Source organism: Dicentrarchus labrax, unplaced genomic scaffold (genome assembly GCF_905237075.1).
Source record: "Dicentrarchus labrax unplaced genomic scaffold, dlabrax2021, whole genome shotgun sequence".
Classification (NCBI taxonomy): Eukaryota; Metazoa; Chordata; class Actinopteri; family Moronidae; genus Dicentrarchus; species Dicentrarchus labrax.
The window spans coordinates 16,399,043-16,413,257 of NW_026136704.1; the positions used below are offsets into that span (position 1 = coordinate 16,399,043).

At 39.5% G+C, this 14,215-nt stretch overlaps 1 protein-coding gene across 6 annotated transcripts in view; it reads left to right on the plus strand.

The window, feature by feature from the left end:
• grm5b (glutamate receptor, metabotropic 5b) overlaps window positions 1-8,687 on the plus strand; it is a 76,972-nt gene extending 68,285 nt beyond the window's left edge. For all 6 annotated transcript variants that reach the window (XM_051396552.1, XM_051396550.1, XM_051396554.1 and 3 more), the window contains exon 18: window positions 1-8,687. This exon is cut by the window's left edge and continues 372 nt beyond it. In XM_051396552.1, coding sequence (XP_051252512.1) covers window positions 1-718 — 718 coding nt within the window. In that variant the 3' untranslated portion in view covers window positions 719-8,687.
• Window positions 8,688-14,215: the final 5,528 nt, after the last annotated feature.

The window sequence follows — 14,215 nt, forward strand, 5'->3', positions numbered from 1 at the left end:
TGGTATCCCAAATTACCCGAGCAGCATCTGCAGTGGCGGCAGCGGCGGCAGCAGCAGCTGTGGTCCTTCCAGCAGCGGCTCTATTGTCACCGGGAGTGACGGTCGCTTGGTTGCTGTGGACGATCACCCAGGAGTGCCCCAGAGTTCGCTGATGGACCAGATCAGCTGTGTGGTAAACCGCTTCACCGCCAACATCACAGAGCTCAACAGCATGATGCTGACACCCTCTCCAACCCACTCACACACCACGCACAAACACACGCCTCCTTCTCCTCACCCCACCGACCCGTATCTGTTGCCCCGAGAAATCCAGATGCCTCCGACCCTTACCACCTACGCTGACGTCCAGCCCCTCCCGCCTGTCGAGTCCAGCGTGGGGGGCCGGGGTGGCTGTCTCGTTCACCCAATTCCTCATTCACCTTACCCCCTGCCACCTCCTCACCCCCAAACCTCACCCTCTCTCTCTCCCATGCGAGGAGGACTGATCACCTGCCTCGCCGACTCCCCTCTTAGGAGGGCAGAGTTGGAGGAGGAGCTCATTGCTTTGACTCCGCCGTCGCCTTTCCGTGATTCCCTGGCATCTAGTAGTGGCTCACCTGTCTCAGAGACAGATCTGTGTCTCCCCCCAGTCCCTTCCCATCCTCCCCCATCTCCCCCTTCGCCCAGGTACAGCAGACTGACACTCAGAAACTACAGCCAGAGCTCATCCTCACTGTGAGACAGAGTTGACACGTAAAGGAAATGCGAAAGTGAAGAGGAGCACTCAAAAACAGCGGTCAATGCGAGAAAAGAGGATGGAGAGACTGAAATCCATTCGTCCCTACATGGGGTAAAAACCTGAAGTAAAGGAGTCATGGAGGGCTGGTTGGTGAAGACACCAAGCTGTGACAGTCTGCTATGTTTGTGTTTACATGTTTGCAGTGAGATGCAAATATAAGAAGATTGCCCACATTGTATTTTCTTTCTGTTTCTAACAGTGGGGAGTGAAGAACGGCAAGAATGGCCACTGTAACTCTGCAGTGTTTTGGTGTCCGTAAAGCCCAAAATTATTCTCGAAGGTCTCAAGCTACGTTTTGTTTAGGTTTAGGTAGTGGCCTTAAGGTAACATGGCTATCAACTAATTAGAGAGAGTGTGTGTGTGTGTGTGTGTGTGTGTGTGTGTGTGTGTGTGTGTGTGTGTGTGTGTGTGTGTGTGTGTGTGTGTGTGTGTGTGTGTGTGTGTGTGTGTGTGTGTGTGTGTGTGTGTGTGTGCATGAGTATGTTTTTCCTGTATCTTAGTTAATGAGAGGTAATGGAAACATGACAGCGGAGATTATTGATGAGGTAAGACTCCTAAAGCCTATACGGACTAACCAGAGGCTATCAAGGGCACATATATATTTGGTCAAACACACACACACACACACACACACACACACACACACACACACACACACTCAAACACATAGGTGTGAGCACACGCAAACAAATACAATGTAAGGGAAAAACACTGTAAATATATGAGAGGTGATGGATTTTTTCTGTGGTGATAAAATCCAACACGCTTCTGACAAAAGTGCATTGTGTTAACATACCAGGCCGTATGTTACTATGAAGATCTTTCTCACAAAAGCATCTTTTTATTCATTCACCTCTGCAATCTGTTCCCTCCACATAGCTTTCTTTTCCTCAGTCCCTCTTTCTCTTGCTGCTTTCTTTTATCCTGCCAGTATTTCAGTATTTTCTACTCTTCCAGTTTTGTTTTCTCCAGAAGTTTGAATGTATATTTTCTACATGATTCCTGAAGTAGTTGGGACCAAACCTTTCGTACCTCTCTGTCTGTGACTCGAGAAAGAGGGAGGGGAGGGATCGACAAGACCAGGCCTTGTTTTACCATAAACATCTTAGTCATTAAATCTTCTGGTGGATTATTGGCAGAAATCTGACCTCAAAGCTTCACTTTAGTGTGTGACATTTAACTGAGCATTATGTAAGGCTTTGCTGGATCCCATTCATGACATTTTCTCTTTACAATGTGTCAGGACACAAGTGTCACTCTGTTTCATCAAAGACATTGCTTTGAATGGGATTAATTGGAATCACAGTCATCTTTTATGTTAGTGGGCACAGGTTGATAGATTCAAGCTGGGAGATAGCCTCCTCTTCTGCTTCTACGAGGGTCATCTGTTAGGCAGGTGAACTGTTTGAACTTTTCAAACTCTTTTCAGACACCGAGGGGCAAAACAACAAAAAAGGGTTAATATTGAATGGGCATCTCATCTAAAACCAAAAGCGAATCAGTGAGCTACAAAAGGTTCTTTTGGCTGTTACTTTAAAGTAAGGTCTGGTCTAATTAGACTAATTCCAAATGTCATACTTTCTTCATTGGGGGAAAGGTGGTAATTACATTGTCTCTAAAAGGTGTTAGGCAATATAAGTATATCAATGTGTTTTGTAGGAGACAGTTTGGTTTATATGGAGGTCTGATATTAGCATAAAGTTTAAAAGGTGTTTATGCATCTTAATATTCCAATCATAAATGTCTGTGTAGATGGGTAAACAGAATTGAACTTGGAAAAGACTGCAAAACCTAAAATATCTAATTTGGCTGTAAAAGATTTGGATTAAAAACGTATGCTTTTAAATGGAGTGTTGCACTTGCATGTGCCAGCACTAATTTGCAAGAACCCAGAGTAGCTCTGGGGTATAAAATGTGCCGATGAATGCATTCACTAAGATGCTTTTGAGAAACGGGGCCTTGGCTTTTTGTCAGCTCCCTCCGTAGAGGAAAACACTCAGCAAAGAAAAGTCAGAAGGTTGTGATACACAACACAAACATTTTTTTGGGACATTTTATATGAGGAATGTTATCTGCTGCAAAATACATGGATTGGTTTATCTGACTTAATTAATTGGGCTGTTGGTATCACAACAAAAACCTGTGCTTCAAAATGTTGCCTGTGTATTATTGTCCATCACAATCTCCATATTTTCTGCAGCGTATGCATCGGTCTGCTGTGCTAGCTGACCAATGCATATGCAGTCTATGGTCTGATTTCTCCTCGTGAGTGTAGTATTTCTGCTCTACAGTAGCCAGCAAGAACAAACTCAGACAAAGTGATTCTGTAAATACTAAGGGCATGCAAAGACCGTTCTGTTATGTTTCAGATGAAAGTAATTTTATTTACATATCAACAAAGGTCAAAAAAAGAAAAAAAGATGTTTTTGAACTATGTTATAACATCATACAGTACCAATATGTGTTACGACTACAGAAACTGTGTTACTACTCTGAAAGTGTGAGTGACCATTCCTATTCAAATGTCTTGTAATTCAACAATATAATAATAATTAATATTAATATGATTATTGTGCCAAAGGGGTTAGGGAGGGTCTAGCTTACTAGCTCGTGGGTAAATAAGTGGTTTCATAAAAAAAAGAAAAAAATGTAAATGTAAAACTGTTTCTATTGTTTTGGATATTTTCTATATAAATATTCCACATTTTCCAGTGTAAAAGCAATATTATCCATACGTATTCAAGGTGCACATCTGAGGGGTTTCTTAAAGCAAACAGTGTTTTAGATTGTTGTTCTTTTTCATCAGTCTGTAATCTCTGGTGACAATTCAACAAAGAAAATTGTGGGTAGATAAGTTGACAATTCTTTTTCCGGGATTGTCTCTAAATCTTTATGTAATGAGAAAGATACATTTAGTAATTTCTAGTAACAAAGACGGTGCAATTTCCTATTTTTGCAGTGTTATCTTCTCACGTTTTCCACCGTGTATTCCTGGTTCAGTCTCTGATCTAAACTTTTAGTACAATCCACTGATGACATAGCCGCAGTGTGAGGTAGTTAAGGAGATGATTTGTGTGTGCCATTAATTGTTGTTTACTCTTTTTTTTCTTTCTGTTTTCTTTGAAGTGTGCCGGTTTAATTAAGACGCAAACCTGGTCTGGTGTAGCTACAGTATGTCTCTACAACGCAGAGCAAGACAATAAACTTCTTCTATGGTCCCAAAGTGGGTACGCACAATCAACATCTGACATAATTGTACAGAGACTTTTGTTTATGATAGGGATACAGAACTTGCACAGAAAAAAAAAAAAACATGAAACGAGAACTGTATTGTCATAATTGTTGACATAATTGGTTCCTGTCTCAAAGTGCTGTCTGTGCATCATTACCTCTACATCTACTCATTAATTTGAACAATCTTGGCCCTGACCTGTTGTCAAAAAATGAACCAGTGCTATTGTTGAGATGTTACTGTGGAGGAGAGCTGCTGTCACTGACAGTGTTTAAAACATGCTGAGAGAGTAACAGGGAGCTTGCTTCAGCACTTCAGCTGCGTGTTATCGGCCCCCTGGGTGAGGCTCGACAGTCTTGTGCTACCTCTGCAGAAAAAGACAGGATCAGCGTTTACATCTACTGCTATCTTATTCTCTTTAAGGGCTCAGTTCTGTGACATAACCCTCTATTGAAATCATACATGACCAATAAAGTAGCAGCAGGCTTCGTGTGAAATTGCAGGAAAAGGAGAATCTTGGCCTCATGTAAAAAAATAATGCAGGTATTGACTTGTAAGATAAACTCACTAAACCGCAGGGAGATGAAAATGAATCTGTCATCTATTGTAGCATTTTGACAAAATATGACTTTAGACTCTGATCTACGTAGATGTCAGGGGATCGTTACACCCAGTGATGTTTCTAACATTTTCCATGACAGATACAGAGTAATCGCCCCTGTATGGAAATGAAAAGACGTCGACAGTACAGTAGTAATGAGGGACATGTTGTTGACAAACTGTGAGCTTTCTGCGCTAATATATTTTAGCCCTACCTCAAGGATCACAAAAACTCCCACTCACATTAATCTGGGGTGATCTCAGTTATAGATATTTCCCCTCGTATTCTAGTCAAAATATGATGATGATGAGTAAAATCTTTTGCTCGCCAGGAAGATGATCTCCTGATGATGTCAACCCAAAATGCAGTTGGCTGACTTATTTTTATAAATGCACTCTAAAGAATTGGATTGATAATCCCTGCGCTCAAAAATACTTTTAATCCAGACATGCTCATCTGCTGATCAGAGGGAAAAACCACACAAGGTCATTTATTTTATATCTTTTGAGTGAAAATTATAAAACAAGCCTGCAGTCAATCAAGGGGGTCTCTCTCGTCTCTTGATCCTTAAACCCTGGTTCAGAGCCAGATACACATAATCACGGGCTGTTTCAGCATCTGTAGGCAGATTGGTGACGTACTGATGAGGGAGTTTTTCAGAAGGGATGTACAGTAGGAGTATAACAAAAACATTTAATTTGGCGGTGTAGTGTGATAGAGAAGCCTCTCCCCCTGCCCCGCCCCCCTGAGCATTTGTTTGATTTGATACAGAACACAGAACTATCTTGTCTTAAAAACCACTAACAGTATTTTTGTAAGTTTGTCTGAAGCTGCCTATTTGAATGTTGCTTTTTATAAGCGAGTTAAGAGCATGTGTGTGTTTTAATATGCGGTTGTTTCCTCAGCCAATAGGGTAAAATGACAGATTTTAAGTAGTCAGTGTAGGGTATATAGTGCAGAGGAGATGGAGTTGCATTATGAGAAATTAGGATCTGTATTATATTGATTAGAAGTAAGAGAGGAGTTTTTGTATGTATTTATTTGGCTTCAGGATTTATGAAAAAGTGGAATAACGTATTAAGCAGGTCTGTGTCTGTCTTTAGGGCATTATTGTTTTGCATACAGAGCAGGCAAGTTGCAGAATTTACAGTATTGTGTATTGATGGTTTGTGAAATATAGTTAAACAAACTCATCCCATGTTTCTGTTTATAAGAGAATTAAACCAAACTGAGCTGTGATATTATACCCTTTCACACAGAGGTATCCTTGAAGGGGCATGTGGGTGATTTCTTTCAGACAACATGGTTTTATGCTGTGCTTTTTATATTTTTCATAGACCATCTTGTTTGGATTACTGCTGTGGACACAAATACAAAGGAAATCCCCATTAATACCCCTGCTTTAAATTCTGATGAGATTCTATTTTCAGTAGAGTATTAGAAATATCAATAAGGAGATGAATGTTGCCTAGAAGTGATGTTTACATTATTACCGATCACTTGAGATAATCAAGATTATCATGTGTTTTTACTGACTTCAGTTGTTGTGACGTTTTACAAGCTTGTAAGCAAACCAACAAGTTTCGGGTTCTTCAGGAACTCTGAGGTGGATGATCTGAACAGAAAAACTAATTTCACTTATCCTCGACAAAAAAGCAGCTCATCTGCATATAAATGAAGGCGCTGTGTTATGTTCCAATCTGTTTACAACCCAGATTTATCAAAACCCTAATTCAACCGAGCTCGTTGGAGCGGCTAGTTTGGGCTTCATTTTGATATAAAAAGAAATGATGATGGGTTACCATAAACATAATTAAAGGGAAGTGAAATGAGCTGAATTCCCTATGAGTGTGCAGAATGTAATATTTTATATTATTTTCATTTATACATATTTATTCACTCCAAGCAGAAAATGACTATTACGGGAATGAACATTTATGATAAATGTATACTAGTTATTTATTTAAAAAATAACAGCAAAGTCAGGCTTAATTGCAGCATATCCCCAGACTCGGTGCTGTTTTATCACGCCGTTGTTAACAAAACCTCCTCCACTCAGTGCCAACTTTCTCTCGTCTTTTTATTTAAAGTGCTACTGCTTTTTTTTAGCCCGGGCGGATAAACACTACAGAAATTGATTAAACTGGAATTATATCTACATGAGCTTCTGTGGTGAAAAATTCTAATAATATATTTTTTTCATATGCCAACATTTTGTAAATGTGATAAAGAAGGCTTAAATTAATCATTTTCTAAGGGAAGCCTTGTAGTGTTTATCCACCCTCAGGGACTTTTGATAGTCAGTTACTTTTAATGAACATGACAAAGCTTTGTTGTTTTTGTTTTTGCTTTTTTTCCCCTTCTGATGTTCATAACTGTAGAATGTAATTTGACGATTTATATTGGTGTGATAATGGAAGATGGTTTTATATTTGGATATTTGATTCTCTATTTAATATTTTCACTCAGCTTTGTGAAATGTGTAATGTGAGAATGTATGGCTCTAGCTGTTTGGAAAATACAGTATGTTTCTAAGTGGCTTTTTAGTGGTGGGGGGGCGGGGGGTGATGACAGATGAGGTGGGGGGAGGGGGATGTAGACGTGTACTTCAGGCAGATTTTTTTGTTCAATTACTGTTTTTTTTTGCACACAAATTAGCTTTAGACTTGCCTCAAGCATTACAAAGTGAGATAAAACAGTTTACTCCCACAAAAGGTTTGATATCTAAATGAATTGCTTTGGGATCCACATTGTTTGTCGCTGACCGGCCTCGTTCACAGGATTTTTGGAGGCTCCCAACAGACTTGGCAGTAAGAACAAGAGCGGTTTTGGCAAAACAGAGTTCTTCTCATCTCCACATTAATGAATCTCTTATCGCCTCACTCCAAATTGGTCCACGGTGATGCCTGTGAAGGCACCTTTCTGGGCGGCTGATCTGTGGCCATTGGGAACAGTAAAGAGAAGGAGAGTGGGCATTGTTAACAGGATACTTTAATGTACTTTTAATATAATTATACAGTGTTTGTGTTTGTCACAGTAGTGGCAAGAGCCTTTAGAGGACCCTCACATATACATCCATCTATGTGGATGTATTTTATCTAGCTTTTGTCTGTTGTTTTGGAGCAATAAAAACATATTTGCACTGTATGACTAAAGTAATAGCCAATAAATCCACTCATTTAACTTTTATGAAATTGGATACACCTATAATATGTTCATATGTTGTAGGTGATCAGAGGGGATGATCAAGGTCAGGAAATTGGAAAAAAACTTGGAGTTGGACCCTGAAAGCATCAAATAGAAAATGCAAAAAGTTTAATTCAAAACAGTATTTTTGTTGTCCTGTGTATCCCATTTGGCAATACCACATTGCTCTGATTCCTCTGTCTTCGCATCCCATCCTTGAGAAGTGTACATCCATTAATGGGAGCTGAGAAAAACTACAAGCCTCCAGAATCCTGTGCAAAAGGAAAAACAGTGAGCACTCGGAGTTAGACGAGTGTAAGGCAGCTCAAGCTCGCTGCACGTCCACTTTACCAGGAAGTTAACTGTGTGGTTTTGTAACTGTTGGGTAGGGGAAAACAAAATCTTTTGTTGAGCACTTCGCCTCTTCCCCAGAAATACTGTGCTACCGCAGCACTTAGCAGGTGGACTATTTTAAAAGTCACCACAGTTTGACTCACTGCAGTCAAATGCCCACCCACTGAGCACCAAGACAGAGCTAGAGTAGCCTTCTTAAAATGGAACAAAAACTTACAGGGCATTCATTAACTCTGACTTACAGCTCTTCACGATGACATGGTTCTCTTTGTGTTTTTTCTTACTGGGATGTAACCACTGACGCATGTTGATGGGTGTAACTAACAATTCTGGGACCCTCCAGTCAGTGTGAGCAGCATGCAGCGGTGCTGCAGAGTCGGACAGGAGATGAGATATGTTGTGGGGAAACAAACAAAGAAAGGGTTTTGCTTTTTAATTTATTCATTTATTTTGCCATTGATAAATCATTGTGTAAGTGTACTACAAAGTACCTTTGAGTCATTATTGGAATCATTATTAAAAAAAACTATGATTAACCTCCTTGTCTTTTCCATCTGTATTATATAATAAGATAATTAGGTTACTGTGTACTAAGATGCAGTATACAGAACATGCAGTCAACCCATCTTTGACCATGCACACCAGGGTTTTCCTCTATACATCCTCTATACACATCATAACTAAAACAATGAGTTCCTGTAAGTGAGCTTTCAGTTTTTGAAGTTGAAAATATGAAAGCACTGGTATCAGATCAGTACTTTGTAAATGGCACCATGTTCATGGGATCGATACAGTATTTCCCCACAGCATCATTCAATTACATATAAATAAATGATCATTGTGGAAAAACGTAGAAAATAATTTGCAGAGATGAAACCTTAGACTGGAGAGACACCTCAACATTTCAATTTTCCTTTCCAGTATCCATTGGTTTTATTTCATCCAGTATTTGGACAAATTTCCAGTTTTATCGCCCACAATAAATGAGCTCAGCAGTCTGTGAGTCTCTGGCCTGCATGTTGAACCCAGTCAGTGGAAGCTGCTAGACAGCACCTTGACAGCTCCTGTGATATTTGCTTCCTCCTCCATCTCCTTCAGTGTCACAGTGACACGGCTGCCATTATGACTGAGTGACACGCTATGAATCAGCCCCAGAAACATTTCACTCATTTAACTGAAGGCATACAGGTTAAGACAATGAAATTACTGTGCCATGTTTCATCCTCTCTCCCCATCTCCTCCTGGTCTCACCAATTCACCCAATTTTGTTTCCCTCTGCCTCTCCTCTACACCCTCCTTTTCTTTCTTTTTCTCCATCTCGCAATAGAGAAATTGCCCTCTCCAAAATGAAATACCACAATTGTTGCAAATTACCCTTTAGTGAAGAGAATTGAAAGGATGACAAGGAAACAAGCAAACAGGAATACAAAAAATTAAAGACTAGCAGGTAGAAATTGAAGGCAATTTGGGAAGTGATACAGCAAACGTACATGTAATCTTCACAAACACTTCAGTTCTTTCGTCATTCATTGATAGAATTATATCTCCTGTAACTGGATCAATATTTACTGCGGTTTTCTCCTTTGGGATGCTCATATGTGTGTGTACGTGTTTGTCTCTGAAGAAACATGTATTGATTTCATGCTCACAGATAACCGTAGTAATCTCTGCATCTCAGGTTTAAATAGTGTTTAATTGTTGTGGGACAATCTGTATGAATGTGATAAGCAGAACCAATAAAGTCATAATAAATCATAATCATAAACAAAAAAATCAATAATTAATCTCTCAAGTGAAGATGCCTCTTGTCTATACCAAACTTGTTCCCAGTTTATACTCTTTGACTGAAAAAACATATACAGGTTAAGTAATAAGGTTGTTAAACTCGCTTTTCAGTGACTAATCCACAAATATTGATGCTGAAGTTAAAACTAGAGAAGAGCTCAGGAAAGTAGAAGAAATTAACTGGGTAGAAACAAAGAATTTCTTGTTATGGAGAGTTTTTTTTACAACATTACAAAAATAGTATAAGAGAAATTTAAATTTATATATATTCTGATTTCTTACAAGTTTCTTGTTTTTAGGTCTCTGGTGGCAGCAGGGATTAAAGCAACCACTTACTCTGAGTAACCTGTATTCAACTCTGTTTTAACTGAAGAGAAACTTTTCCTAAATTAATAGTTTGTCATTTCTGGAATTACACTTATTCGCCCTCTTGCAGAGACTTAAATGAGAGGAGTGGTACCGCTCTTATGGCTGTTCACCAAATATGAAGATATAGCCAGCAGCTGGTTAGCTAAGCTTAGCATAAAGACTGGATGCAGAAGGAAACAGCGAGCCTGGCTCAGTCCGAAGGGAACAAAATAAGCCCACCAAGTTCACTAAAGACAACATGTTGATGTGTGAACCTATTTCTTCAGTATCTGAAGGCTCTGCTGGCTGCTCGGCAACCTTGCAGTGTTAACAAGAGTCTTTGATTACAGATACATTTAAACTATTTGTTAAATAGTGAGCTTCAGAGGTGTTAGCAGGCAGACTAGCCGTTTCTTTCTATTCCTCTCTAAGCTACGCTAACTGGCTGGTGTTAATCTTTTCATCTAACTCTCGGCAACTAAAGCAACTGAGTGGATTTCAACGTCCAGCTATTCCTTTAACCTCGATCAGTGATTTGCCACATGGTCAAACACTTACGTCAACAAAGAAAATAATATGATCGAAATGCCTCAGCTGGCATGTTTCCAGTGAATGACTAAAAGGAACATGAAGACCCAGAGACCTCAATTTGATCTCTTATGCCTTAAAATGCAGCCTTTCTGCGATTGATAGAAATTACCTTACAAAAGACCCTAATTTTCTCCTCTACACCCCCATGTACTCAGCTGTGAACTGTGTTTGGTCCTAAAAGAAAAATGGTGAGAGTGCATTGGACTTTTTTGCAAATGAATAATTGTGCTTATAAGTAAATAAGTAAGACTATGTTTTTGCGTGGCAGTAAAAAAAATAGAATAATACAATCATACATTATACAGTAATCCTGTATTACCTGTGTGTCCCACAACATACATTTACTGTAATCACTATTGAGTGCTGTTTGTTCCGTGGTAATGGTGTGTTGGCTCTATATATAAAGTCTGTGTGGGCAAGAGGTGTCAGCATGTGGTTAAGAGTGAATGTCAGATTGTGTGTGTGTGTGTGTGTGTGTGTGTGTGTGTGTGTGTGGACACATTACATACATACATTTGCTGCGTGTATATATGCATGTGTGGGCATGGACATATGTACAAGGAAGGTGAAAACATTTCTTTCCACAGCGTGTGTGTAGGTGTATGCATATGGCTGAGGTAACTGACCGTGAAGCCACTCCAGAGGACTTAATTTAAATGTGAAGGATGTAACATTAACACCAGAAGGCTGGAGTGGCCAACCCCACTCTGTGATGGAGTGGCTCCACCCACACCTCCAGCTTAATGAAATGCAGCTCTTGCATCCTTTAACAAAGCACAAAAAAGCAGTGAAAAAGGCAATGATGTCAGTACTGCTGAGAGGTGTCGTTACACAGTTGACTGTGGAAATCATCATAAAGTTGCCATCAAGTGGAACTAAACACCATTGTGGCAGTGTCTCATTACTAGTAATGATATTACAGTTACCCCCCTAAGAAAGGATTAGTTACAACCTTACTTTTGTTGGCACCCCGAAATTGATGAAACACATATTCAGTGGCTGAAAATATTCCTTATTACCTTTCCCTAATATTACTTTGAATTTAACAAACAAAACTTCATTTCAATCGTCAAAAGTCTGAATTTTGGGAAGAAGGGACACAATAACAAATTTTGTGGTTTGTAGCAAAAAAGTACTAGTAGTGTAACTAATTACTGTTGGCTGGGAGTAATAAGTAAAGTAATAATATTACTTTTGAAAAGAGTAATGTGTAATAATTAGATTTTTTTAAGTTACTAGCCCATCACTGATTAACACACTGACTGAAAGTGTTTTTTAGGTGACACATAAGTGACGTCAAGATCTGAATGGCTTTCAAACAGCATGTTAATATTAAAGACAGTTTAGTCACAGGTGTTCATCAGGTATTTAGCAGCTTCAGACATGACTCAGCTGGTGTGAACTGAGAACCGGAGCGAACGGTTTCATTAATTCCTTTTATTATTACACTTATATTAATTTCAGTAATTCATTCAGAGTTAGCATTTGCATAACTATAATGTTAACCTCTGCTGCAGTTCAAGGAAGAGAAACTGTGCGGGGAATACAAAGAAGGGAAATACAGATAGAGGCATTCTTATTATGCTCATACACATACTGTACACCTGTACACACATTAAGTCCCTTTTCAAGCAAAAATTCCAAATATTCTGTGGCTCCAACTTCTCAAATGTCAGGATCTGGTTCTTTTCTCTTGGTTATATCACTGTAAATGTATTAATGCTGGCTTTTGGACTGTTTTTGGACAAAACAAGATATTAAAAGACAGTACATTGATTGGGCTCAGCCAAACTGTGATGGATGTTTTTTTAGCTTTTTTAAAACATTTTTATGACATTTTATAGACCAAATGGAAAATCAGTTTAAGAGGAAGGTATAAAGGTTCACAGACAGGCTATCTGTCACATAATGTCTCTTAGTGAAGCACATCCCGAGCTTGTGTGTGTGTGTGTGTGTGTGTGTGTATGTGTGTTGGGGAGACAGGCACAAGAAATTTAACAACGCAAGTCGGAAGTATGGAGAGCAACAGCAAGGGGACGACAGACTGAGAGCAGAGGAACCAAAAAGGCACGACAGAAGAGGGGAAAGTGTGATGGAGAGAGAGAGGACACCAAGCAAGCAGGGAACAAATCTGTGGGTGCCAATATAGCAGAACTGAAAGTCACTTGAGTTTTAATTTCCTGCCAGTGGAAGCGAGAACAATATCAAGATTGAAACACGAGTTTCAATGAGTCACTCTCAGAGGGAGCTCAGTGGGCTCAGGCTGTTAACATTCATAACACCATCCCTCCGTCTCTGTGTCCCTGCTCCCCGCTCCTCTATTTTGCGTTACACACACACACACACACAGTCACGTAAATGCAATAACATACACATTTGCCCACACTAATGCACACACACTTCCATACAAACACATTGTAATGGCACTAATGAGACTGCATGACTAATACCTCTTCAGTCCCTTCTTCAGATGAGTGCTTATTATGGTCTGTCAAGGAGATGAGTCAGTCTATGTCATGGTTACTATGGTGATCAAAGCCTCCAGCACTTCCCTTAAGTGTCCACTGGCTAAAATAAGCTCTTTAACCCCTTTAACTACAGACCGATCAGGATACAATGACACATGGACACACACACACACACACACACACACACACACACACACACACACACACACACACACACACACACAGGAAAGCTGACTCTCTGACATCCCTCAGCAGACAAGTGAAAAGAGAATTTCCCCACAGGGATTATTAGAATACCACATTATAAACATGATTACAAAGTACCAAGAATTGAGCAGCACACCCAAAGGAACAATAAGAGATCCATAAAATCCAATTGTCCTCTTACATGAACTATTGGAAAAGGTCAGTTTTGGGGCTTGATGTGTTCAAACCTCCAGGATCAACCTCAGATCACCTTTGTGAGCCTCTCTACGTGTATGGCAATTTGCTGCAGCTCAATCGCCATCAGCTCCTGATGTGATGTCATTTGGTCCTTCTGGCTCATCACACACGACATCACAGACTCTGTTAATCTTTCAACCAAATTACTAATACAGATCTTTTTTAAAAACATATTTTTATTGTTTTCAGAACACAAAACCCACAGCAACCTGTCATGTATTGTCAGACCCCCACTCCCCCAACCCTAGATATAAGAGTGAAACATACATAACATACAGCAGTAATATATGACTGTAAAAATATGATTATAAACCCCTCCAAAAAACAGTATCAACAGTGATTGTATCTCATCCTCTGACTCTCAGAGCTAGAGATGGTAAAAGATGATCTAAGAAGTATAAGATAATCTTTTATGTGGCACTAGGCCT